Raw genomic sequence first — 27,014 nt, 5'->3', positions numbered from 1 at the left:
CATCCTTATGTTTCTTGACTCCAAGTGCACATTTTGAATTAACGAATCTTGCTCAAGATAATTAAAAGATTAAATATAGTGTCTTCAAGGTTTTGTGTCTAAAGTGAACTTGAGGAATGACCCAAGTTTTCATGTGTAGCTCTAGCACTGATTGACCATGGGTTGTTTAGCCCTATGTGTTCTTATCTGGAAAGTGGGAAGAAATAAACCTTCCCATATACTGAAATAACATTTTGGAACAAGAATGAGGTAGTACAAGAAAGCATGCCTTCCATGTTAGCTATTAATATCATAGTAACTATTATCATTATGACCCTCAATAAGATTAATCACACTGATACTCAAAGACATTTATTTATACCTATCACAAATGTACATAAGTCCTAATGATTCACCATTTCCTCAAGTTCCACAAACATGTGTAATATAGTATCACAAGAGACATGGGAAGGGAACCTGACCCCTCTCATCTTTATTAGAGGGGGAAAAAATGTAATTGTGGTTGCTAAAACCATTCTATTTATCAAGTATACTTAAAACAAACAAAGTAAATTGTGAAGTATATGTCACAATGGCACAAAACCACCACATCACACTTACCTTTTGTAGACAATGTAAAACAAGGGACACCAGATGGCTCCCTCTCTGCTGTATGAACACATAGCAAGAAGCTTGTATCTTGATCTTGATCTTTCCACACTTTTAGAAGTGTAAGCATATTCATCTGAGGTTTATAAAGTAGCCATGCCAAGGTATCTTGTCACACAACTCTAAATGAACTTCATAAAGATCCATAAAGACACATTCATGTGTCTGATGCAGTCCTGTTCCACATAGATGACACCGTCTGTCCTATACCAGAAGGGGAGAAACAAATCTCTTTGGTCCCTTTTATATTAACACTAATTCTATGCATAAAGCTCTAAGCACTCTCAATGACAACAGCAGGTAACACTGTTGCACTGAGTATCAGGTTCCAACAGAAGAAATGGAGTAGGGCACATTTGAAGTCTAACACCCTTCCAACTAAGCTATTTTGGCTGGATGGTATATTCATACCTTAATATTAAGACTGGGAAGGCCAAGGTCAATGTCTGCCAGGGTTTCCCTTCTGGTGAGGGGCTCTTCCTGTGTTCACCTAGCAGAAATAGAGATGTCTGATGTCATTTTTGTATAAGAAAGCTAGTCATCTCAGGACTCTACCCTTATGATGCCCTTTAACCTTAATCACTCCTTAAGTCTCCATGTGGTACAGTCACATGAGGAGTTAGGGTTTCTATATATGAGTTTTTGAGTGAAATAATTGAGCTCATGGCAATATGGGAAGAAAAAGAAGAGAATGAGTCCTAAAAGAATTTGGATGATAAAGCCTTCACCATGGACAAGAAGGAATATTCATGGGTTTACATATTATAATGGTTATGTTATATTTTATGTCTGCTGGGGATGTATATTTTATATCCAGTTAGATAAAGTTGTACAAAGTCCATACTGTTTTGACTCCTTCTCCATTCCACCCCACAATGAGCCCTTGCTATGGTCTTCATGTTTGTGAGGCCCCTATTGGGTTCATGTTAAAAACCAAGCACCCAGAATTATGTCATTAATAGAAAAGTATTTAGGGAAGAAATTCAGTTATAAGAAATCTGCTCTTATGGGTAAAATTAGGATCTTTATGAAAGATACCTGAAATTAGCTAACCTCTGACTCCTACTCTTAAAAACTGTGGGTTGCTTTGAAAGGTCATTAGAAAATAGAATAGCAGGGACTGACTAAAAATCATCCCGACTTCCATATTCTCTTTTATACAATAAATTCTACTTCTAGTTTTGGGTGAATTTTTATTTATTTATTTATCTATTTATTTATTTATGAGAAAGAAGAAAGGCATATAGATGAGACAAAGAGAGATGAGAGAGAGAGAGAGAGACAATTAACACACTAGGCCTTCTCATTGCAAATGAGCTCCAGATACATGTGCCACTTTGTTCACCTGGCTTTACATCAGTTCTGGGGAATTGAACCCAGGTCTTTAGGCTTTACAGAGAAGTGCCTTAACTGTTAAGCCATCTCTCCATGGGTTAAGGATTGTTTCTTTACTATGAATACTAGTACTAAGAGAAGATGAGAGGGTATAGTATACAAAATGGACTTTTGTGAGGTGGGCAGAAAGCAGATAGGAAGTACTATTCATCTTTTATGACTATATTATGCATTCTCTTTCAAAACTCAGGTGACTGTAACAGATGGTGGTTCTGCTCCAAAACAATCAACCATTTGGGTGGTGGTCCAAGTTCTGGACGAAAATGACAACAAACCCCAGTTTCCTGAGAAGGTCTACCAGATCAAGCTTCCAGAACGTGACCGGAAGAAGAGGGGAGAACCCATTTACAGGGCTTTTGCCTTTGACAGAGATGAGGGCCCTAATGCAGAAATATCTTATAGTATTGTGGATGGGAATGATGATGGAAAATTCTTTATTGACCCTAAAACTGGCATGGTTTCTTCCAGAAAGCAATTTACAGCAGGAAGTTACGACATCCTAACGGTAAGATCCGAAACATTGATGTGGAGGGGGTTAGCTGTGTTCACGTGTATTTTCTTGAGCAGTAAGTCCTTAGTATAAACAGTGCAGATGGAAAGTGGTGGAAGACTGTTGTCTTGGAGTCAATTACAGGCAAGAGTTCTCACATGTTTGGGTAGTATTCTCAAATAATGACACAGTTTCTTTGGCTTGTGTCCTATCAGAAAGCCTCCCTGATTGCTACTGCATGCTGAAGCCTACATACTTAACCACACTTACTGTGGCCCTAAGTCATTCTCAAGGTAATAAACATAGAGAGAAACTGACTGCAGGGAATAGCAAAAGGACTGATCTGACCTTGTGTTCAATAAGTCACTAAAGTGTATCTCTAAGAAACATTATAATTACTGGCAATGTGATAGAACATGAATTTAGCTATATAAATTGTGAGACTCAAGTCGCCTATGTTTATTCTGTAAAAAGTGAAAAATTCAAGTAAACAGTGCCTGGAATTTTCACTAAGGCATAAAATTAAAACTAAATACTAGCATAAGCATATTCTTAGCTACAAACTTAACCTCCTCTATCTAGAGTGCTTATACATACCCCTTGCCACAATCACATTAGACAGAGTGCTTACACTTCCAGCATAGGAGACTGGTCATCCACTCTAGTTATGTAAACTTTCCCATGTGCCAACAACTGTTAAGAGTTAGCACCAATTATCACCCATCTCATTGTCCTCATTTTCTGAGCTATAAATAGTCAGTTATTTATTATGTTAAAAAAATACTCACATTCCCTTGACTTACCGTTTTACTACTGATGTCTGGAACCAGGTTTCTTTATCTACTCAATCACACTCCTAGAATGGGCAAAGGTGAAATATGAAAGTACTATCCCTGCTTTTGTCAGAAGCTCTGATGTGACACTTACTAATGAAGCTATGTGACAATTGCCACATGAACATCTTTGAGGATTTGATGGACAATGAATGATACTGTGGTGGCCCTACCTATATCTCTAGTTTGTCAGTTCTGCACCTAATATGTTGTTGGTTAGTAAAGACTCACAGTTTCTTTTGTATTCAGAGCATAATCCTTGACTGATTTTTGACCCAAGTTATTCCATTTTCCCCACTCTACCACCCTATAAGCCCAAAGCCAATGACATCTGAATGCAAAATTCCAATTCCCTTTTTCAAGGTGGATCCAATTCTGAGGCATAAAGCATAATTCAAATTGTCCCATAGGACTGGTAGAGTAAGCTAAGACCAATCACATCCCCAATCATTGCTTACTCTTACTGGTTCTAAACCTTCTATCATAAGAGAATTTACCTGAAAATCATTTAGACTCAAATCCCTGTCTCAGTTCCATAGGGATCTTGATAAGACACATGTAACTCCAGTGGTTCTCTACATTCGGTGATTTTTCTGGGTCAGTGTAATTATCCATGAATGCATAATTTGAGTGTACTTAATTTTTTTCTAATACAATAATTACATGAAATAGTGTAAAATCCTTTTTCCATATTTTTATTTGTTTTCAGCTTCATGAATATTGTGATCCTTTCATTTGAATCTAGGTTACTTTTAACAGTTCACCACAGCAAGCGAAGAGCTTTCTTCCCTCAGCCTCCTAAGGACAACAGATAAATCTTTAGCACTTCCTCCCCACATCTTGCTGTTGGTATAATGGAAGGGCCTCAGAGGCAGTTAGTTAAGGCTGCTGCTTCACCAATGCCTGTCCCTACACCCTTCCAAAGTACTGTGTGAATCCAGAGTATCTCCAGACTAAAGCAGAAGGAGCTGCAGCATTCAAACACACACACACATACATGCACACACGCACGTGCACATGGACATGCACACATCCTCATCCACAAGCACCTTTCACTTATAAACAGGTACTCACAAAGCACCACCTAAAATGCTACTCAGAGTCATGCTATGAGGAATCAAATTAGCTGTTATTTATTGGTTTCTTTCTCATTGCTGAGACCAAATATCTGACCAGAAGCAACTTAAGGGAGGATACGTTCATTTCAGCTTGCAGCTTCAGAAGATACATCCCACTGTGACAGGGAAGGCAGGGCTGCAGGAACAGGGGTGGCTTGACACATTGCATTCACAGTCAGGAAACAGAAAAGTAGAGAACAGGAAGTAGAACCAGGCTATGAAACCTTCAAGTTTACCCATAATGATCGACTTTCTTCAGCAAGGTGCCATCTCCTAACAGATCCACCACCTTCTTAAACCATGCTATCAGCCAAACACCAAATGTTCAAATGCATGAACTTGTGGGGATACTTCACATTCAAACCACATGTTCCTACTCACACAAGCCAATGCTGATACCCCTAAAACACTATATGTTATAAGTACATTTGTTTTTCAAAGTTTTCAGGCTGCTAATAGTTGGAAGTAACTCATATCAACCTCTGGCACACATAGAATGAACCCCTGACCCCAATAAGATGTTTGTCCCTATTTCAGAATCCACTCTCACCAGGATTCCATTCTTTCTTCTTGCCACACTGCTGAGACTGACTCTTGACCCAATATAACACAAGTGGAAGATTTAAACTTCCACAGAATCAGAGCTCTAAGTCATCTCCCTGTGTTCTCTCCATTTGTGAGTAGATCAAGGCTGTGGACAATGGCCGCCCACAGAAATCTTCCACAGCCCGCCTCCACATTGAATGGATTAAGAAACCACCCCCTTCACCTATTCCATTGACCTTCGATGAGCCATTTTACAACTTCACAGTCATGGAAAGCGATAGAGTCACTGAGATTGTGGGAGTGGTGTCTGTGCAGCCAGCAAACACCCCTCTGTGGTTTGACATAGTTGGTAAGTTCAAATCTCTGGAACAGTACCAGGCAATGTTATTAACTGTTTGGAGCAAATAGCCAAAAATAAAGAGAAAAGTTAAAAGACAAAAGAAAAATTTTAAAACTAGCAATTAAGTCTAAGATTAAAATATGCACAATAGTGCTGGAATGCAAAAGAGCCAGTAAAATAAATAATGGACTTGTGCTTTCGTTCCTACTCTGTAGCTAAGCTGAACAGAAAGTGCTCTCTGGCTGAAGTTCCATAGTATGTTATTTACTGCGATCTTAATGTCTTTCTGTGTGTCATTTAAATTCTATTGTCACACTTGGCTAATCTCATTTCTAAATGTATTGATGGTACTAGACTTGCTGTCCCTCATTTCTCTCTTTTTCTTCACCTTTTTCTGCATTCTGTTCTTTTTTTTTTCTGCTCCCGACTGCCCTGCTTCAAGGTGGCAAGCATGCTCGAGAGATGTTCTATATTCTACAGACAGCTTGTGGGCAGAACTGTTCAACAGAAGGTACCCTTAGTGCAAACACATTTGCTAAAATACAGCTATCCAATCTGCCTTTTGCGATGGTTTTCTTTTTTTTTTTTTTTTTGAAACAAATTGAATTACATCTTTCATAACCGCCTGTGACAGGCTGAAGTGCAGCCCACAGATTTCATACATGCCTCTAACAGCTATCTCATTACTCGTATCCAATGACTTCACTTCTTTGTTTGAGGTTTAATGGGGTTTGGGTTTGGGGGGGGAGTTGTTTTGATTTTTTCCCTTTGCTTTTGAGGTATGTGGGCTTTTTGTTATTTTTATCTTTTTTATAGGTTGGTGTATTTAACTGGGACTTTCCCAATTGAAAAATAAATGAAAATGTATTCCAGCCCCTCTGTTTTGCAGCAGTAGTGCCATTCATAGACTATAAAGCCCCATTAGGAGAGTCCTCTGGCTGCTGTCCACAAAAGGAAGGGCAGGAAATAGAACCTCGGTGTACAGCCAATAAGCCTCCTGCACAACCGGAATAGAGAAAACAGACAGAAGCAGACAGGGCAGACCTAGGAAACCACCCTTTGAATTCCTTGAAAGAAAGCAAGCAAGCACACCAGGCTGCAAAGGAAAGGGCAAAGTCACCTGCAGTCCTGTATATACCAGCAGGGAGAGACTGGATATGAGCAGCATGTGGGACTGGTTTAAAAAAAATTCAGGCTGTTGCTAAGAGAAGAGGGAGAGTGTTGGCCTGCTGGTCTGACCTGAAGCCCATTTCCCATGCTTCCCTGTGGGCAGCAGAGAACCCAGGAGAGCACAGGTCTGGGGGAATCATCTCCTGCCTCATGTCGCTGCCTGGACAGGATGGGCAGGAGCCAGAGTTTCCTCCAGGATGACTGGGTCTGGTGAACGCATTTATAAAGCTGTACATCTGGTTTGATGAGGCTCAAAGAATGTTCCATGGCCCCCAGTCAAACCTCGGAGACTCCTCTCAACTCTCATAAAGGGCTTGCTTTCTGCCTATCATATTGTATGGAATGGCATGGTTATTTGGCTTAACTGACATCAATCATAACATCTTTGTATATGACCATTTGGTATCAACCACTTCATCTCCATTAACATTGTTGAAATGGAGTCTCTTCTGATCCATGATAGATTCTCCAATACCTTCTCTTCTCAGTAATTGTCAGCTTGCTGAAATACATTGTGATTCATTTTCTACTTTCTGGATGCATCAAAAATTGTTTATATCACCAGTTAGTTGCCTGTTGCCTACATAGGCACCTTGGGGCATTTCTTCACTACCACTCATCCTGTAAGCATCTCACACCTATTCTGGTTAACACCGTCCCTTCTCTTCTTCTCATGATCTGGGTTGCAACTTCTGAACCCACCTGATATCCCACCCATCATCCATATGCTCCAGAACATCCAGGCTTGTATCCACACTAGAGCTCATGCTAGCATGCCTTTGTTGGGGCCTTGGTTTAATCAGCATGACCACATTTACTTAGGCCAGGTTTTCAAGTCCTCAGCATTCCTATAAGCATGTTTTTGTGTAGGTAAGCATGCTAGTGGCACTGTGTGTAAGATTACTGGCAAGTTTTTCATGATACATGATCAGTTCTGCTATATGTCTTCATTTATGCTTGTCCTACTCTTAACCGTAAAGATTGCAGCCTACTCTTTCCTCCTCCTTCTAATGGTTCTGTTGCTATTTACCCAGGGTGAGTGGAATAAGCTATGATGACTGGTGGTGATGCCTGACGCAAGCAATGTGTGAACCCTACTAGTGGTTTCTGAGGCCTATCCAGAGTCCTCGTGGCCTTTTACTGTACTCTTATCTGTGAAAGAGTAGTTTATAGAGGAAACTTCAGGTGCCCTTGTATAACCCAGGAGCGATTCTGGAAAGTGTGACTTTAATTTTTATGTCTCTTCATCTTTGAATTCCTAAACACAGCCCTGCTCCTGTAAATGCCTCTCAATTCCAGTACACTGAGTAGTTCTTTTAACTTAGACTCAAGAGGTTGTCCCTCTGGTCTGGATGTTCCTTTCAAAATGCATTCCCAGTAAATCTGGTACCATCTAGCCAGGCTTCTTTTACAAATTGAACTTACTGGGCCCAATGCCCAGACTGAGAATGAATTTATTTCCATCCCTGTGTCCAGCCAACATCTTGAAACACCAACTCTTGACTTCACCTCAGAAGTAAAAGCCTTTCCCCAGGTGCTAGCTGTTCACAGTACAGATATGAGATATGTTCTCCCTATCTCAAATCTCCCCTCTGAAAATCCTATTAATCTGTCAGAGTCATTTTTTTCTCAAGGTGCTGAAAACATTTGTTTCCCTTCTCTAAACACCTATTGTTTTCTTTATCATGTTCAGATGTTTCCTTCTCACTTTCAAGTTTATTACTTCTTTATCTTTGGCCACGAAAACTCTTGAGTATCTTCCTGTCTGTCTTGCCCTCCTGACATTATCACAGAGTGGGAGCTGAGGGGGAGCAGTGCTCCTTAGTACTCATGACTCATCTGTGTGCTAGAGAATCAGCACACGGTGCAGAAGGGATCAGCACAGATCTGAAATGGAGCCACAGGTCAAATTTAAGGACTTACTCCAATACTCTCCTGAACAGTAAGTCAAACTTTGTTCCCACTACAGACCCAGTGCATTCAGGCACCTATGTAGTGGTTACAAAGATGACCACGACACATCCTGGCCTATGATGTGCTGTTAAGAAATGCTCTGAGAAATTCTCATCAATTAAATAGAAACAGGCCTGCATTTCCCCTAAAAGCATGATCTCCTTACTTTCACATTTCTAAACTTATCTGATTCTAATTTAACTATATTCTTTTCCTTCTGCCAAAACACGAATTCACAAAAACTCTGTGTGAGCAGCGTTTTGTTCCCAAACCTGGGCCCTTATAGACTCCTGGGCCGCCAAAGAGACTGCTTCCTGTTAAGTCGTTAGACACCCCTGGCTTCCAGGAACAGAAGCCCTATGTACAACCAAGTCGAGCAAGTTGTAATTAAAAGGAAACATAATAAAGTTCAGCTGTTGTGGGTTTAAACAGCCCAACACACAGCATGTCCCTTCTTCATGTTAAAAGGGAAAGAAAATGAAGGGAACAAAAATAACCCATAATCCTTTGTGGCTTTGTCACGTATCTTCACACTTCTTGAGAGATGCTGATTTCCACTCAGCCATGCAGGGTGCATGCAATCTGGCTCCTAGCGCATTCCCGGGATCTTTATCCTGGTGGCAAATATTTGAATTGTAAAGGCCACTATTCTTACAAACTGCAAACAACTCTTCTTTGCCCACGTTTACGTAGGGGGTACTGAAGCCTTATAGAGTTAAAAATGCTTTTCCATACAGATAGTAAGTACATGGAATATCCTTATTTGCCTCACCCAATGCACAGAGAGGAGAAAGTTATGTGAACATAATTCTCTAATAATGAGCTGTGACACACAGGTTGCCTTTGTGCGATATCATCTGTATTTGCAGGTAAATAAAGTCAACCTTCCTGCTCAGTTTGTCAGAAGTCACTTGGGGCTTTGGATTCTTCTCTGCTGCCCCCTCATTATGCAGCCCCATAGCTGCCTGTCCTTGAACCTTGTTCCCTGTAGTGCTGTGGCTTCTAGAGAGTTGAATCAAGCAAGCAAGATAAATGCTGACAGCACTAGAAATGACCTTGTGCTCCAACTAGAGCACCTCTGGCTCTTGCCTGGTTAAGGCAACCTCTGTTCATCACAAGGCTCTCAGCCACCTGTCCTTAAAGAAGCCATGTCCATTTTTTTTCCTTTTTTTTTTTTAAATTTTTTATTTATTTATTTGAGAGCAATAGACACAGAGAGAAAGACAGATAGAGGGAGAGAGAGAATGGGCGCGCCAGGGCTTCCAGCCTCTGCAAACGAACTCCAGACGCGTGCGCCCCCTTGTGCATCTGGCTAACGTGGGACCTGGGGAACCGAGCCTCAAACCGGGGTCCTTAGGCTTCACAGGCAAGCGCTTAACCGCTAAGCCATCTCTCCAGCCCGCCATGTCCATTTCTAACACAACCTGTTCCTCCATCATGGTCACTTTTGCTCAGTCATTTAACTGATGCTTTATTTCTTTCACTTGGCTTTCTTTCTTTAAATTAATCCCAAACAGACCTCACTTTTCTCTATAGCAACAACCTCATTTGTAGAAGTACATCTGAAGAAACTTTAGAAAATAGTAAAACACCAAAAACTACTTTACATATAAATCCTTGTAAGAAAAGAAAGTAAATCCTCAAAAGAAGGATTTTCTTTTCCTTCCCATCCCTGCATTCTTACCTCCACCTGTGGTCTCCTGCCTTCCATGCAGACGTCCTTTGCAGCCTGGCGTGTGCTTGCTTGTGTCCAAGACAGAAAGTTATTCATGATCATGCTGTAGCTGGTGCCTAACACGTTTTCATGGTTGAATGCACATGCTGAACTTGAATGAGCAGCTTGTGTATGGTGTCCAAATTCATTGAGATTGAGCTAGTGTTGGAAACTTCTCACATAACACTCCCCTTTTGGAGACTACTAGGTTTGGGTTGGTATTTTTATAATTACAGGGCAGTAGAATAGTTATATGCCAGAGGATGGATCTTGGGGGTTCTCCATAGAAAGAGCAATGTGATTTTTTCAAACCATTGGGTCTCTTTATGAAGAGACACTAGTACTTCATACCCATCTTAAACAAACAAACAAACCTCAAAACATAACCCAGTATCCTGACACCCAGGGCATCAAGCAGTAGCTGCTGCCTCCATGGATTTTTATTCAAGTCCTATTTTCTAAAGTCCTTTTAGGGCATCCCTCTTTGCCATATTTAACTTCAGAATCCAATAGTAATCCAATGTGCTTCTCTGCTCTTTCTTTACTTTATGACACCTGTCTTGACAAAAAGTGGCCAAAGAGAAATGTCCCTAATGTGATTATTGTTGTGTGGGCTGTTCACAACCTTGCTTTTAACCATCTCTGCTGCACACCCCTGTAGCAATGCTCAGGCTGAGACATTTCTAATCCCCAGTCTGTGGAAACTCAGGCCAGCTCGCAGTGTCTTTCCCTCCCCGCCCCTTTTATTTGGCCTCATGCTATTGCACCAAGCACACTCTGGCTTTGCATGCTCTGTTACTGGCTCTGAGTGAGGAAGCACACCTTGTTTCAATGGAATGCTGCTAGTGAAAATGGACTCCTTGTGTTTCATAGTCTCACCCCTGATGATTTGGATATGTTTCCTACCAAACTGGAATCGCCTTTCTGGCTAAAAAGAAGCCTGAAAAATTAGGCCTGGGGGAGAGCTATGGAGTCGTTTATGAAATGGGATGCTTAAGTGTAGGTTATTAAATTGTGTGAGGGTTGATGGTGAACTGCTGGTCTAGATTCTGTGTCCCTTGTCAGACATTCTTTGGAAACTTAAGGAAGATTTTTGTTGTATAGTAAGTGTTGGCTTAACTAGGAGCAAATGCCCTGGAAACGAAAATCAGAGAAGGCTGGCCACATTAAGGCACTCCCTCAAGCCATCTGTACTCTGCCTTCTTAATAATTTCCCACCCCCCTCCTATCTCTTTAGAGGCTTCTGGTCAGAAATATTGAAAAGATGGATGAGAAACACACACAAACACAGGACACACATATAAAAGAAAAAGAAAGAATTGATGTAAATGGCAGCTGCAAAACATTGCCAAAAATGCTAGTTGATCCCAAAAACTTTTTTGAAAAAGCACACATTCTACATGCCATATGTGACATATGTAAATTTTATGCTATTAAGAATATAGGGTGATGATGTATTTTTGTAATGGGACCTGAGAAAAACAGTGGCTATAGTCAATGAGGGCAATAACAAACAAGCCCATTCAGCCAGTAACTGAAACACAGAAAATTCCCCATTCAACCAGAAACTGAACTTGGAAACCTTTGCCTGCATGGGCTCTAAGTATTATATCCATTTTTCTTCAAGCTGGAGGAAATGAAGTTTTTATAATTGCAAAATCCCTGTTTCACCTTAACCAACATTTTTTTGCCTTTCATAAATAATAAACATTGAAGTATGCATCCTGGTTCCCCCCACCTCTGCCCCACACAATCCCCTGTTATCCTCATATTTAAGAAAGTAAAACACAGCCTGGAAGAGATAAAAATGTTTAAAGCTGATTTAAATACGGCTGAAAAATGAGTTCATATCCAAAAAGCAGCTTAAAAACTTGCATCCATGTTGGAGAGATTGCTCAGTTGTTAAGGGGCTTGCCTGCAGAGCCTGAGGACACATGTTTGATTCCCTAGTACCCACATTAAGTCAGATACCCAAAGTGGCACATGTGCCTATATTCATTTATTGCATTGGCTAGAGGCTCATCATTTGTCTCTTTTTCTCCTTCAAATAAATAAACAAATCTTTCTCATATCTCAGGAAACACTGTTATAATCTCTCTTTGAAAGATTCAATGGGAAATGATTTTTTCCCAGAAAATTACTCTTGAAACTAAATAGTTTGCTTATTCATTAAGATGGCCATGCTAGACACTAGGGTTAGGGGTTAGTCTTCATGTTATGTCATGTGGTTATCAACATGTAAAAGGAACTCAAATAAGATGTGATTACCAAGAATTGCTTCCCATTTCAGTCTTTTTAACCCTGCCATCTGATTTTCTAAAAGAATTCCTCAAAGTTTATTGCTTTTCTGTAAATCAATTAAAGATATTAATTGGAAGATAAGTCTCTTTTAGATGAAATTTTTGAAAAAGTATATCATCTTTAAGAATTTCTCTGGTAGCCTGTATCTCCATAACTTTAATTAAATGTCAAGGACAATTATATCGTCTCTAGTAATTATAAGTGTTCATTACACCTGAAAGCAGTAGGTACTTTAAATATATATGACCACATTTTTAGAAGTACACCATATTGTTTATCTTTGTCACTGTGTATTAAATTCCAGTAATTTTGCTGAATCTCTCTCTCCCCTTTATTCATCTGCCCTTTTTATAGTTGTAGTATTGTCCTCTGTGCTAAGGTAGTTATGAAAATTATTCCACATATGGAAATTCACATTAAGATAAATAGAGCATAAATACATGTATTGAAGTTTCTAGTGAAGTGTTCTAGCACTTATACCATTATGTTTTATCCTCCTTAAAAATATCCAACTTGGGGAAGCTCATAAATGACACTTTCACTCACAGAAATTAAAAACCTCTATTCTAATGTTCTTGTAATTGTGCCATCCACAGATTGTGAGTTGTACCTGGCCTAAATGAGAGCAAACTTTTCTGCATTTTTATATATGTTGTTTTATAAGTTGATATTATGCACACCAGTGTTTTCCTTACCATCTATCACAATTTCATTTTCTTAATCACAAACTTCCTCTTTTGAGAAAATTACTCACTTTTAAGATACAAACAATATTTATATACTATCCTAGTGTGCAGATATAAAAATTTCCACATGAAATTCAACTTTTGTATTTTTATTACCTTCTAGTATTCTTAATTTTATTTCTGACATCTCATTGAGGGACTCTGAATTTTGAGCCAAATGTTTATCATCAATCCTACAATAGACTCATTTTTTAAAATTACAATTGGACTATTTTGTAATTAGAATTTAATTCACTTGAGCAAAAGCAATAGTATCATCAAGTTCCTAGCACAGAAGCCACATGGGGTGAAGGGCCATCAGCTTTCTAAATATTTTACGGAGTCAGTTTATGCTTCACTGCTCTAACATTACTGCTGAGGTTTTTCTTTACAACACATTCTTTTTTGTGACATTTATTATGCATTGTAGAGGCTCTGTTTTGAAATATGAATTAAGTTAGGAATAGAAAGGTCCCATTTAAGATGTACAAAATTGAGCCATAGGAATATCTGTCAAAAATATTTCGATGTAAGAGCTACTTTTAAAGATATGTGCTTTGGTGCATACAATACCTTTCCAAATGCTAATTTCATGTTGTTTCCATGAAATCATCAGGAGGAAATTTTGACAGCTCTTTTGATGCAGAAAAGGGTGTTGGGACAATCGTCATCGCAAAGCCTTTAGATGCGGAGCAAAGATCGGTCTACAACATGAGTGTGGAAGTCACTGATGGGACAAATATTGCTGTCACTCAGGTGAGATGTTACATTGCTGAAAAGCAGGAATGTACAAAGGTCTGCTAATGTCAGAGGTGCTTGTAGTCCAAAATATGTCTAGGGAGTAACACACTATGCCTATGGATTTCTATTTATTCAAAAACTAATTTTCAGAGAACAACCAAGACAAATGATGCTACCAGTGGTAGCATAAGATTTAAGGGCCTTTTTTACGAAAGTGACTGTGCATGGAAGAGCAATACACATTTGCTTCTTGGTCATTTACTGAAGGTTTATCTCTTTAACAGCAAAGTCAACTTTCTCTGAATTTGCAGAGAATGATATCTATATTGTCTGTATTAGCACACCGTTAGATTCTTCACTTCCTCATCTTTTCATCACTGAAAGTTAAAGCTAAAGATAACTAGAGGGAATGTGCAGTTCTTCAGAGTGAGATGCGAATTTTCAATCCAAGATCACATAGTCATTATATTAGTTAGTTTCCCGATGCTGTGAGCAAATGCCTGATCCAGAACCAACTCAAGAAAGAAAAGGGCTTATTCTGCCTTAAAATTTAGAGGAAATACTTTTCATCATGATGACCAGGTATGGTGGCAGGAACATGAAGCAGATCTGTACTTCTGCTGCCAGTCAGAAAGCAGAAAATGAACAAGAAGATGTTGCAGGCTGTTAAACAAGACCCACCTTCAGAGACTAACTTCCTCCAACAAGACTAGATCTCCTCTAAGTTTCACACCTTCCCAAACAGCGCCACCAACTGGGAACCAAGTGTTCAAGCACATGAACCTATAGAGGACATTTTCCATTCATACCACAAGAGAATTAATAAAAGACTGGCATCTAGGTATCCTGTGTCCTCATTGTAGATGCCACATTATCCTGGCTACACAGTAGGATCCACTCACATAGATCACAGTGAGAGAAGGTTCAAAAGCATGATGCTAGGGACATATACCCAGATGTCCTATTGATGTCAACATGTGGCTGCAGTTGGAATTTTTATTGTAGGGTTTCACTAGAAGCAGATGCCATAATATTTATTCCACAAATACTTCTTGCATTCATGCCAACTGCAAAGATCTGCACTAGGGTGTTCCAGGTTAGTCAGAGTTTTGTGTTTGTTGTTTGAGACAGTCTTGCTACATTGCCCAAGTTGGCCTCAAATTCTGGGCTGAAGTAATACTGTTGCCTCAGACTTCCTACTAGTTGGAACTAAAGGTGGCCACCACACCCAAGCTTGTAATGCAGTATTTTAAATCTAGATGCCTAACATGCACACATTAAAAAAATAATATGGAATCTTATATTTCAAGTTTTTAAATGCACACATTTTTGAGCCCCTACTAATATATTGTTAAACTTAGCTCTAGAGCAGTTCATAGCAAGCCAGAGAACTGGAGGTGCCCTTAGCGAGGGCAAACTAAGGAGGCTGACAAAGTGTGTCAAGAGATTTTCTTGACAAAGTATCCCAGTTTTTCTTGAATCCTGACCTTCTCAAGAAGTGTGAACTCACACTTTCCAAGGCATATATTTATGTGTCCTCATTAAGTTGTTACCATCATAAAGCATGAGCAGTGCACTGCATTGGGCCTGACTGCTCCAGCTTCTATCATCCCAGGCTCTCACTCTCTGAATGAGGCAACACCCTCAGAATCAAGGACATCTGGACAAAAGGATATTTGGAGCATCAAATGTCATTATAGATTTCTTTCGGAAATGAATAAAACATGCTTCAGTACATGACCCCAACCACGTTAATGATTCTAGCATCAAACAGATATCTTTGTCCACATAACTAAATAAATGTCCTATGGCCCCAAACACTTGTTCCATACTCCTTTGGGAACTTTTGTCTTCTTTGTCCATTCAGTATCATAAAAGCATGGGAAAATATGGGCCTCCCATCAACCATAAACAACATGTTGAATTTCACTTCACAAATATCAAATAAATCAGAGCCTGAGGGATTCGGTGTCAGCATGTAAACCCTCCTTTATCTTCACTTTTGTCTTGTTCTTGGAACTCTCACAGGATTCTTGTGTCTCAGAGCTACAATATCTGAAGACAAATAAACATCCTTTCCTTTGCTGAGATTGCCTAGCATAATGTGAGTACAGAGTGCAGAGGACCACAGATTTCACACTACAAAGATCACAAAGAACTAAATGTTGAACAAAGTAGACAACATTTTCAACACCCTCCTGGAGAGATAGGCAATGCCATTCACATAAAGTTCTGTGGTTTGGGGGGAAGGATATTATTGCTCTCTTTATGGTACTACTTAATACATACCATTGTGCAGGAGCAGTCCCCCTGTTGATGTCCTAGAAGCCCAGAGACAAGTGAGATAAGAAGGGAAAGATGAAAGAATGGGAAGAATGGTATTTTATAGACTTTCTGCTTAGATAAGAAGTGAAAAATCACTGGCTGTTATAAGTAGGAGGCGTGGGACATATCCAGGCAGAAACAGGGACAAAGAGCAGGAATAATGGCACGTCAGAGAGGAGGAGCTACTATCTACCTCATTATAAAGGAATATTACAGGCTAGGCATAAGAGTCTAGTTCCTATACTGTGGTTTTTCAGTATCATTTGTTAGAGACAGGAGCCAGAATACTTTACAGAAATAGTCAGGATTAGGGCATTACTGTCACCTCCTATGATTCCACCAAAGACTAGTGGTGTCATGTTGAAAGGTTAACAGGAAGTTACTTGAACTAGTTTCCACAAGACAAAGACGGGAGCACTTTAGCTTTTGCAATGACTTCATGAAGCAGCTATTATTTGTTAGAGGCAGAATGGGCCACCCCAACCTCTCTAGGATTTATACACCCTAATCTTGGAAATTTTGATGTTATGTGGCAAGCCAGAAGGGATTTTGGAACCGATATTAAAGTTGTAAATCTTAAGACAGGAAAAGGACCCCTAACCCTCCATTTAGAAATTATCTGTTCACAAGAGTCATAGAAGTTAACTTTATCTATTGGGAGTGAAAAGGAAGACAGTAAGAAGGACAGCCAGAGAATCCAAGTGTGAGAATGATTTGAGACATTATTACTAGCTTGAATATGCAGATTGCCTTAAGGAGCTGGAGATGCAGACAAGAAACAGTGGCCCTGGTCTTGCAATCAACAACCTGAGTGAATTTGGCGCAGATTCACCCCAAGAGCTTTCAGAGAACAATGTATCTGTGCCAACCTCTTGAGGTTGGCTTTGACTTCTAGTATAAAGAACTATGAGGTACTAACAGCAAGTATTGATTTAATCATCTAAGTTAGTAGAGACATTTTGTGGTAGAAATGGGAAATTCATTGACAAATGTCATCTCTCTTCCAACTTAAATTAATAGAGGCAACACGAGGTTAATTACTTTGAATGGAACATTGACTCAGACCATGCAGCCAGATTAACAGAGATTTTACTTTTAACAATTTTACCATGCTGAATGAAAGGCAAGTTCAAATCTTTGACATCTGCTCAAAGGCAGTACTACATGAGAGACATTTGTTAGGTTGGCTTCCTAAGGAACTTTAAACCAGCTCTGATCACCAGAATGTCTCCTAGTCAGCTATGTATCTTAGAAAAGAGCCAAATACCTGACCTCCTCATAACCCTTACTTCACACCTAAAGACATACTTTTCACCAAGGATGAGATATTATGAACTTTAATAGCACTTTCTACATGCCTGCCAAACCAATATGAGCTACAGGAAATTTAAATAAATGTATATCATAGCTTAAGGACCATTGGATACAAATACACAGAAATATATCACACCTGATGCTTGCATAATAGAACCTCACTAACATGGCTCATTGGGAAGATTCATTTCCCTGTAACGCTGGGATAGGTAAATCAGAAGTTATCATTGCACTTACTTTACAGTGAGAAATTGAAGCTCAGATTGGTTAAGTGCCCTACCTAGGTATATACAACTTAGATATGCAAGCCTCCTTCTTTCTCAAACTCATGTGTTCCAGGGAATATTCCCCTTCATATCTATATAAACAAAATATGCCATTTAAAGACTAGAGAAATGGCTCTAGGATTAAAGGTGCTTGCTTGCAAAGTCTGTTGGTCGAGATCCAACTCCCAGCCACCCACATAAAGCTGGATATGTCATTCATTTGATGCAGCAAGAAATTCTAGTGTGTACACACAAGCACAGACACACACACATACACAACTAATTTCTTTTTTAAAAAATCACAAAATACAACTTGATCAATTAGGGAAAGTATCTTATATAGTGGAAGGAAAACTTATCAGAATCAGGAGTAACAAATTTAACTTGGCACTTGATGTTCAAGTATGGTCTATGTTCCCACGTATAGTCCCTCTCCCTCCCTCTCTCTCTCTCTCTCTCTCTCTCTCTCTCTCTCCCCCCCCCCCCTTCTTTTTTTTTAATTTAATTTATTAGTTTTCTTTTCAGTAAATACAGGCAGTTGGGTACCATTATTTAGGCTCATCTGTGATCTACCCCCTCCCATTAGACCCTCCTTGTTAATGAAAATGGGTCGAGCATTGTGGAGTTAGCCCCCAGTTATTGGTATGATAAATGTCTCTGCAACTCATGACCCAACATGTGACTCTGACATTCTTTCCACCCCCTCTTCCGCAAAATTTCCCTGATCCATGTTGGGTTCATTTTTGGTCTGCTTCAGTGCTGAGGTGTTGGGGGCCTCTGAGGCTCTGACTCTCTGATTTGGTAGGAGTTGATTTTTCTCTGTGTTGGTCTCCTTCCCCTTTGTGCTGGTATCCGGTTCACAGGAAAACATCACCCTTGCTTACTTCACCAGTTGACCTTAGTTTCAGTTGGGCCCCTTTTGAGGTATGTTGGGGCAGCTCTCTTCATAGGATCTGCATCTATCTGGAAAAGAGAAGCAGATTCTCCAATGGAGAGTAAGTTAGCACCTGGAAAATTGAGATAACACTTATCCTTCCCTCTCCTGACACCACTGATTCCTGGATCCACAGGCCCTCCAGGACATCTTTCACCTCAGGGATTTTCTTTTGTTCACCTTAATGTCATTTGCCTCTTAGCAGGTAGGAAAAGTCAACAGTCCAAACCTTTCTTGTGCATATAAATGAGATAAGGGGAAAGCTGACTCTTGCCATGAGATACTCTGTTAAAGGAAAAGAAAAAAAAAATGATAAAATTTCATTACAAGTAATAGATCTGTGCCTGACCAACTTATGAGAAATCAATTTTTGAAAATGGATTCCAATTTCATGGGCAACAGGGAACTTTGTACTCTATATAATCCCACAAGTAATGTTCCTGAAATGAGAGTGCCTATGTCAGTTACCTGTTTTGCGAATTAGGATTTTTCTACAACAAAGGACATGGCATGGCCAGATATGTTTGTTCATGTATATGTTAGGTACATTTATTCTTAATATGTACTGTAATTTAAGTGTACATGGAAATGAGATGATGAGATGATACAGAATTGGCTCTTTAGGATCTGGATTTGAGTTTGACCTTGCCTTTTGACTTTGGAAACAACCCTTTATCATTTTCTCTATTGATGATCAAGGGTTAAAAAATCTGAGGAAAAGATATAATGCAGATTTGTACTCATAAAGTGTCATAGGATTTTTCCATTTGCACATTCAAAAACAAAATATATGCCAGGCATGGTGGCACATACCTTTAATCCCAGCAGTCGAGAAGCAGAGGTAGGAGGATCACCGTGAGTTCAAGGCCACCCTGAGACTATGTAGTAAATTCCAAGTCAGCCTGAACTAGAGTGAGACCCTACCTCAAAAAAAAAAAAAAAAAAAAAGTATGTGTGCTTGAGGAGAATGCAAGAAGCATCTCCCAGGAAAGGATGTTTTAAATATGGTTTAGAAATGCCAACAGAGGCAGAACAGAATTTCAATAATTTAGGACTTAATTGGTTCTAATAAAAGACAGAGCTCTTGCCCTGCAACTCACCCCTGTGGACTCATACCACAGGCCTTTGCAAAGCTGAGCTTGGCATCTACCCAGACTTAGCTTAGAGGAGCCTGCATGAACCCTAAGTGTTTGTGGTGGGCGGTATTGAAACCAGCTCTGAAGAGACTTCCTCTATTGGGGTTTCCTCCAGCTTTGATTCCATTGTGCCTCCATAGGCATTTCAATTGCCATTTTGAATACAACATCTTTGAGAGTTACTTTACTTTGTTTGTTGGTTCAGGAGCTCACAAATGGCCCCAACTGTGGGAAACAAAAAGGCAAATGAGGAAAAGGAAGTCTTTTACAGAAGAACACTTGTTCTGACTGTAGATGAGGATCAGGACAAAGCAGGCAGCAAGAGCAAGCTTTTCAAGAACACATCAACATGGAAACTTCATGACGGGCAGGGCAGACTGCTGGCCAGAAAGGCTGCTTCATCTGTTAACTGCCTCTGCAAACACAAATATTTTAGCATCTTGACTAACTTGAACTTTTTGAAGAAAATAATTGGCATTCAAAGAATACACTATAGTTTTAAGAATATACTCAAGAGCCTACTACACTTCTCAACTGTTTTTCTACCACAAACTATAGGACAAAGCCTGACCCATGTTAGTATTACTCCCAAGGACAAGTTGCCCTGGCACAAAATGATTACATTCAGAAAAGCATAAATTAACCAAAGTGAGCAAAAATGTAGCTATTGTAAGAATGACCATGTTCTAGCTACATTCATTTGAAATAACTTTGTAGAGTGCAGTCAAATCTACAATATTAATATGTTATGGAAGATCATCATGGGCTTTGCTGCTAGTCAGGACTAAAATGTGTCAATCACTTTATTCTGTCCACCGCTACAAAATATTTTGTTATAATGCAATTAGGCAAAATAAAGTACTTTGGTCAGAAGACTAATAAAGGAAAAGGTAATACATCTATTTTCAGTTTTCATAGCTATATTTCTGAAAGACTAAAAAGACTTAATTGGGAAAAAAGATTTAAAATGCTAGAAAGTTTTGTAAAATAACAGGTTATTAATTTAGCATACAAAGATCAGTAACAAGTATACATATCCAGAAACATGAAAAAAGTAAAAGGAGAAAACCACTGAGAATAGTGCATATGGTAAAATGAAGTGGCAAAACATGTTTGAGTTCAACTAAAATATCCCAGCAATACAAAACAGTAGATTTGAGCAAATGAAAACCTGGCAGACTATATTGTTGGAAAGGAAGTCTGTGCTGTAAAGAAGTCTGTGTTCCCTTAGTTAACCTGTACTTACAGCTTAGTTCCACTTAAAAATATTGCCTCGTTTCTGTTGGGTGCTGTGGAATAGATTATTAAGTTCGTCAGGAGCAACAATAAGCAATAATAGCCAGGGAAACTCATGAAGAAGGAGCAGAGGGCATCACTTTGCAAACACTAGAATGCATCACAGAGCCCCTGCAATTAAACCAGATTTATACTGATACAGGCAAAGACACATAAGTCAATGGAGCAGAATAGGAAATCCAAAAATATAACAACTACATACGTAAATTTAGTGTTAAACAAAAGTGGCTCCTCAAACCAATGGAAAGTTAGACTCTTCTACTTAGAAAATATTCCATTGAAATAAATACAGAGCCACTTGGGGAAAAAGATAAGATTGGATCCCTTTCTAAAATATTATTCTGGGGAAAAAATCTAAATGGATTAGAGATGTAATTGAAAGAAAAGAAAGCATATAGATGCTATTTTAAAAAAAAAACTATGTTTTCAAATCTGAAAGTAGAGAAAATATTCTACATTGTAACTTTACATCCAGAAACAATAAAAGAAAAAGACTGGAATTCCTTTATACATGGCAAGAGGACAATCACTGCACAAATTATATGTGTGTGTGTGTGTGTGTGTGTGTGTGTGTGTGTGTGTGTGTGTGTGTATAAAAGTAGGGCTAGAGAGTTGGCTTAGTGGTTAAGTGCTTGCCCGTGAAGCCTAAGGACCCCAGTTCGAGGCTTGATTCCCCAGGACCCACATTAGCCAAATGAACAAGGGGGCGTACACGTCTGGAGTTCGTTTGCAGTGGCTGGAAGCTCTGGCACGCCCATCCTCTCTCTTGGTCTCTGCCTCTTTCTCTCTCTGTCGCTGTCAAATAAATAAATAAAAATTAATTTTTTTTTAATTTAAGTAATGCAAATGCATCTTAAGTTAATGAAAAAATGCTCAACATCACAATAACAGGGAAAAATGCAAACTAAAACTGTACCAGAATGTCATTTTCATCTAGTAGATTGGCAAAAACCCAATTCTTACCTTGTATTACACTGAGAAGGCTTTAAGAGATAGTCTTCATTATATACTGTTGTGGGAATGCACAATTATAAAGTCTTTGAAAAGAAGAAATATAAAAATAGGTAACAAAACTATAAAAACCCTTATCTTGGGCTGGAGAGATGGCTTAGCGGTTAAGCTCTTGCCTGTGAAGCCTAAGGACCCCGGTTCGAGGGTCGGTTCCCCAGGTCCCACGTTAGCCAGATGCACAAGGGGGCACACGCGTCTGGAGTTCGTTTGCAGAGGCTGGAAGCCCTGGCGTGCCCATTCTCTCTCTCTTCCTCTATCTGTCTTTCTCTCTGTGTCTGTCGCTCTCAAGTAAATAAATTAAAAAAAAAAATTAAAAAAAAAAACCTTATCTTTTGGTAAAAAAAAAGGACCAATATGGGGTGATAAACTTGATATTTAAGGATGTTGGCATAAGTATCTGTCTTGGATCTTCTAAAAGCAACAAAAAGGTACAAATTTTTAGCAATGCAATAGATTAGTCCATGACACCAATCAGAAGTGTTTCTCTGTACCACTGAGGATTTATCTTCAGGATCCAGAGTGGATTATTGGCAACAACCTAGTGGACACATAGGTCAGATAGTTTTGTGGGTTTTTTGAGGGGAGGGCTGTCCCATGAATTGCAACATTTTTAGCAACCTAGCTGACACCATTAGATTTCATTCACTTCCCTCCCTCCATTTGAGACCATGAAAATGTTCTCCCAGCACTTTTAATGCCAGATAACCCCTGAAAAAAAAAAACTCATTTCAGTTGAGAACCAATATGAACTTTATGTTATTTGCATTTTGTAATGTTAATGTAGTGTTAAGTGAAACAGCATGGTAGAAAAAACTATATTACAGTCCACATTAACAAAACAGATGAGAAACAAGAGTTTTAATAAAAATTACCTGTAGGAGGAGGAGGAATAAGATCAAGTAGGAAAATACAAAAGACAAACCTAATTGAACATACTTTTTAGCAAATTTGATTTTGACACCATTACATTTACTAGAAAACAAAATTCAAAAGTTAAAAATAAGTTTCTGAGCTGAGCATTCCTCAAAATATGTCTGCTATCTTTCCTTCTAAAGCAATGGGCTTAACCTGATCATGCACAAGGTTATACTACTTGAATGAGCACGTTCAGAAATCTACAGCCCACTGAAGTGCTCTCTTACATGAATGTATCTAGGTTTTCAGAATACAGTCCCCATGCTTCCTTTGTTTGGCAAGGTATGGCTCTGAAAATAATTCCTATGCTCTCCTTATTTGCTGCAAGGAATAAATCTTTCCCTACTCAAAATAACAAAAAAGGTAGGTTAAAATTTGTAACTAAATGAGAGCAAATAATAAATATGTATCCAGTTGAGGAAAAGGATTATTTTATCAGTCTGATTCATATTCTTATTGGGATATTCTAAGACAAAAAAGATAAGATATAATATTAAAATTTTCAATAGAAAAACATAATCATAGTGTAACTAAAACAGAAATACAGGCCTTTTTATTCTAAGTATTTTATGCCTTTATTTCAAATAAAATAATGATTAATTATGGTCATAATTATTACATGAGATCTTTCACATAGAAAGGAGAAACAAATGTAACAACAATGATATTAAATAAAAAGCGTTGATGTCATAATTTTGAATTAGAAATATTACTATGAATTCATGAGGTATTTATTTTTCAAAATTATTTACTAGCTCCATCCAATGAGCAAATTAAAAAACATAATAGTCAATCCAGTAACAAGAATTCCTATTAGATTGTGATCTCCAACTAGTATTTCTAACTATGAGGAATATAAGGCTTTTCAGAGAAATAGATAATTCAAGACTGGGATAGAAAATTTTCAAGACAATGTTAGAAAAAATATGAATAGCAATTGTCTGAAAGCAAAGGAGCTCTCTGGGTATGCAGCTCAGTAGCAAAGAATTTATCTTATATAACAAGACCCTAGGTTCAATCTCCAGCACCTCAAAAAAAAAAAAAAATAAGGAAAGGAGAGATGAAAGAGAGGGAGAAGGATATAAAGAGAAAGGAAGGCAGGGAAGGAGGAAAAGGAATCAAAAAGCACTACAGTTTTGTCACAAAATCTCAAGAACCAACCTGAAGAGCATCCTTCTGGGCACAGAAAGATTATGTATCAGTAAATATGATAGAAAGAGTCATATGTGATTAATTTGTGAGGTTATAATTCTATGTGAAAGCATTCATCATCAGTCCCTTTCAATTGAGCTAATGAAGCAAAATCTTATTTTGAAATGAAAAAAGGAAAGAATTAAGATCTATCTAATCTTTCCTATGTGACATTACCAAATATTAGCCTAGTAGTAACCAAATAGTTGAGAACTTCACTATTCTAATTTACTATCTCACATAAAAATGAGGAATGAATCATAAAATTAGAACACTGGCACTTTTTCCACAGATTAATGTTACCTACTTAATGAGTGGCCATCAATGACTGCAAGTATAACAGAATAAAAAGGAGAACCAGGTATCATGTATTATCAGAAGGAAGTACACTATCACTCAGGAAAGATACATGTCAAAGAAAAAAAAAAGAAAAAGAAAAGGAAATTGAACATGAATCTTATCACACCTCCTAAATCAAACTATAAATTTATAACCAATACAAAGGACAGAGGGTCATAGCAAGCACAACCATAGAGATGCAGTTATCAAAATTCAAACTGGGAGCTAAAGAGATCATGTCTTATTCTCCTCAACACAAATAGTTACCAGAATATCACAATGAAATACAAAGAGGTAGAGAAATATCATTAAAGGACATGTCAACCAAATGCAATGTTTGGATCATATCTGTATAGCTGACTCTTGATAAAAATAAATACAAATATACACACATATGTATATTCTCTCTCTCTCTCTCTCCCTGTGTGTGTGTGTGTCTGTGTGTGTGTGTATTTAAGAACAGAACTATGAATGTCAATTAAATAACATTAAGTAATTGCTGTTTATTCAAGGTTGACGCAATAATGCTATAGTTGGTTTGTCCATGTGCATACCTGTGTTTATTCTAAGAGTCCCCGTTTCAAGATATGAACTAAAATTATATAATATCTGACATTTGCTTCCAAACAACAAAGGGGAAGACTTGTATATTGAGACAGTTGCAAGAAAGTAGGATGCAAGAACATGGGAAGAGAGAAAAGCTTTTTCATGATTTATTGTGTTTATTTATTTGCAATGAGTCAGCTTGAGTCATCACTCTCGTTTTCTTTGAACTGCAGGTATTTATCAAAGTACTGGATAATAATGATAATGGCCCAGAATTCTCTCAGCCGAGTTACGATGTGACAATTTCTGAGGACGTGCTTCCAGATACAGAGATCCTGCAGATTGAAGCCACAGACCGGGACGAAAAGCACAAGCTGAGCTATACTGTCCACAGCAGCATTGACTCCATCAGCATGAGGAAATTCCGGATAGATCCAAGCACGGGTGTGCTCTATACTGCTGAGAGGCTGGACCATGAGGCCCAGGACAAGCACATTCTCAACATCATGGTAGGAATAAATTTCCAATTAATAAAAGAATCATTAACTAGTCCTAGTCCTTACAAATCCAAGGTCCTTAAATCTTTAGCATATAATAAGGAAAGAGTTTTGTTTCTGCACTGTCAGACTGTATTGTGTTTTGCCTGTTTATTTCAATAAAGAATTTCTATTTTTTGATAGCAGCTCCATGTTTTTTGGCAATCTGAAATATTACGTGAATTCTATAGGTGTAGTCTGTCCAGAAATGGCATTAACATCCTTGTCAACAAACCATGTTACCAGGCTCTGGAGTTGGCTTGATTCCAGAAAATTGTGTGGAAAAGTTGAAGAAGTTTCATGAGAAGTTAATCACAATGATCACTCTTTATTCCACCTGTGCAATGCTCAGTCCTTGGGAATATCCAGAGACCTGATTTACGGCTTAGTATTCTGATGTTAGACCTTGTGGGAGATACTGGCAAACAAAAGAGCTCTCAAGACACATTAAGCCTTCAGGGACTTTTAAGTCAATTAATATTTTTCCTTAAGATATGTGGCAGCATTGACTTTACTTTTAAAGTATGGTTTGGATAATTCACAAAATTGAGAACAGATATTAATAATAACCATCCTTGAGCAATTCATGACCTATACTCTGTCCTTTTCATGACCCAAGCACCTCATGGGCAATGCTCACCACTGTCTGTCAGAGCCCCCTTTTATTCCTTGAGACCAGGATAGGTGTCACATAACACTGTGCACTGTTTGGATTTAACATACCCCAACCCTGTGACCTTCCAGTAGTCAAAAGTGATATTCACTACTAAGTGCTACTGTCTCTTCATTGGAGGCCACCGTGGGCAAGGGACAACTTGAGTATTATGCTTGTGGCTATGGTTTCCAATACGACTCCAGGGACAGAAGCCACCTGCTACATCATTTTGGCCCTCATATATTTACACTTTCATTAACAAAACACACTGTGCACCAAGCACTGTTCTAAGTTATGCAGTCTAAAGTTGAATGATCCAAGAGTACACATTTGATTAGCTCTACATTAAATAATAACAGAACAATGTAGTTAAGAACAAATTGTTTATTTATCAGTTTCTGTCATATGCAATCCTGAAGTACAAGAAACAAAGTCCCTGCATGCTTGGGACTACCAGTTAATTGAAAATGACTTGGACTTCAAGAATTCCCAGAGAGAATTCAGCTTGATCCTTGGGTGTGGCTGACCAGTCTACAGGCATTCATCATTATCACGCTTGCTGTGTTGATTTCACAT

The 27,014-nt window shown here is 38.6% G+C and overlaps 1 protein-coding gene across 7 annotated transcripts in view; it reads left to right on the top strand.

Moving 5' to 3' along the window:
* Positions 1 to 27,014, top strand: part of Fat3 (FAT atypical cadherin 3) — a 658,782-nt gene that overhangs the window by 516,455 nt on the left and 115,313 nt on the right. For 5 of the 7 annotated variants that reach the window (XM_045144958.1, XM_045144957.1, XM_045144960.1 and 2 more), the window contains exons 5-9: positions 2,234 to 2,548; positions 5,169 to 5,379; positions 5,813 to 5,881; positions 13,850 to 13,989; positions 25,481 to 25,756. In XM_045144958.1, coding sequence (XP_045000893.1) covers positions 2,234 to 2,548; positions 5,169 to 5,379; positions 5,813 to 5,881; positions 13,850 to 13,989; positions 25,481 to 25,756 — 1,011 coding nt within the window. The remainder of the gene's footprint in view (positions 1 to 2,233; positions 2,549 to 5,168; positions 5,380 to 5,812; positions 5,882 to 13,849; positions 13,990 to 25,480; positions 25,757 to 27,014) is intronic. The other 2 variants (XM_004661936.2, XM_045144956.1) reach the window with 1 other exon arrangement.

This window comes from Jaculus jaculus, chromosome 3, assembly GCF_020740685.1.
Source record: "Jaculus jaculus isolate mJacJac1 chromosome 3, mJacJac1.mat.Y.cur, whole genome shotgun sequence".
Lineage (NCBI taxonomy): Eukaryota > Metazoa > Chordata > Mammalia > Rodentia > Dipodidae > Jaculus > Jaculus jaculus.
This window is presented reverse-complemented; position numbering and strand designations above follow the sequence as displayed.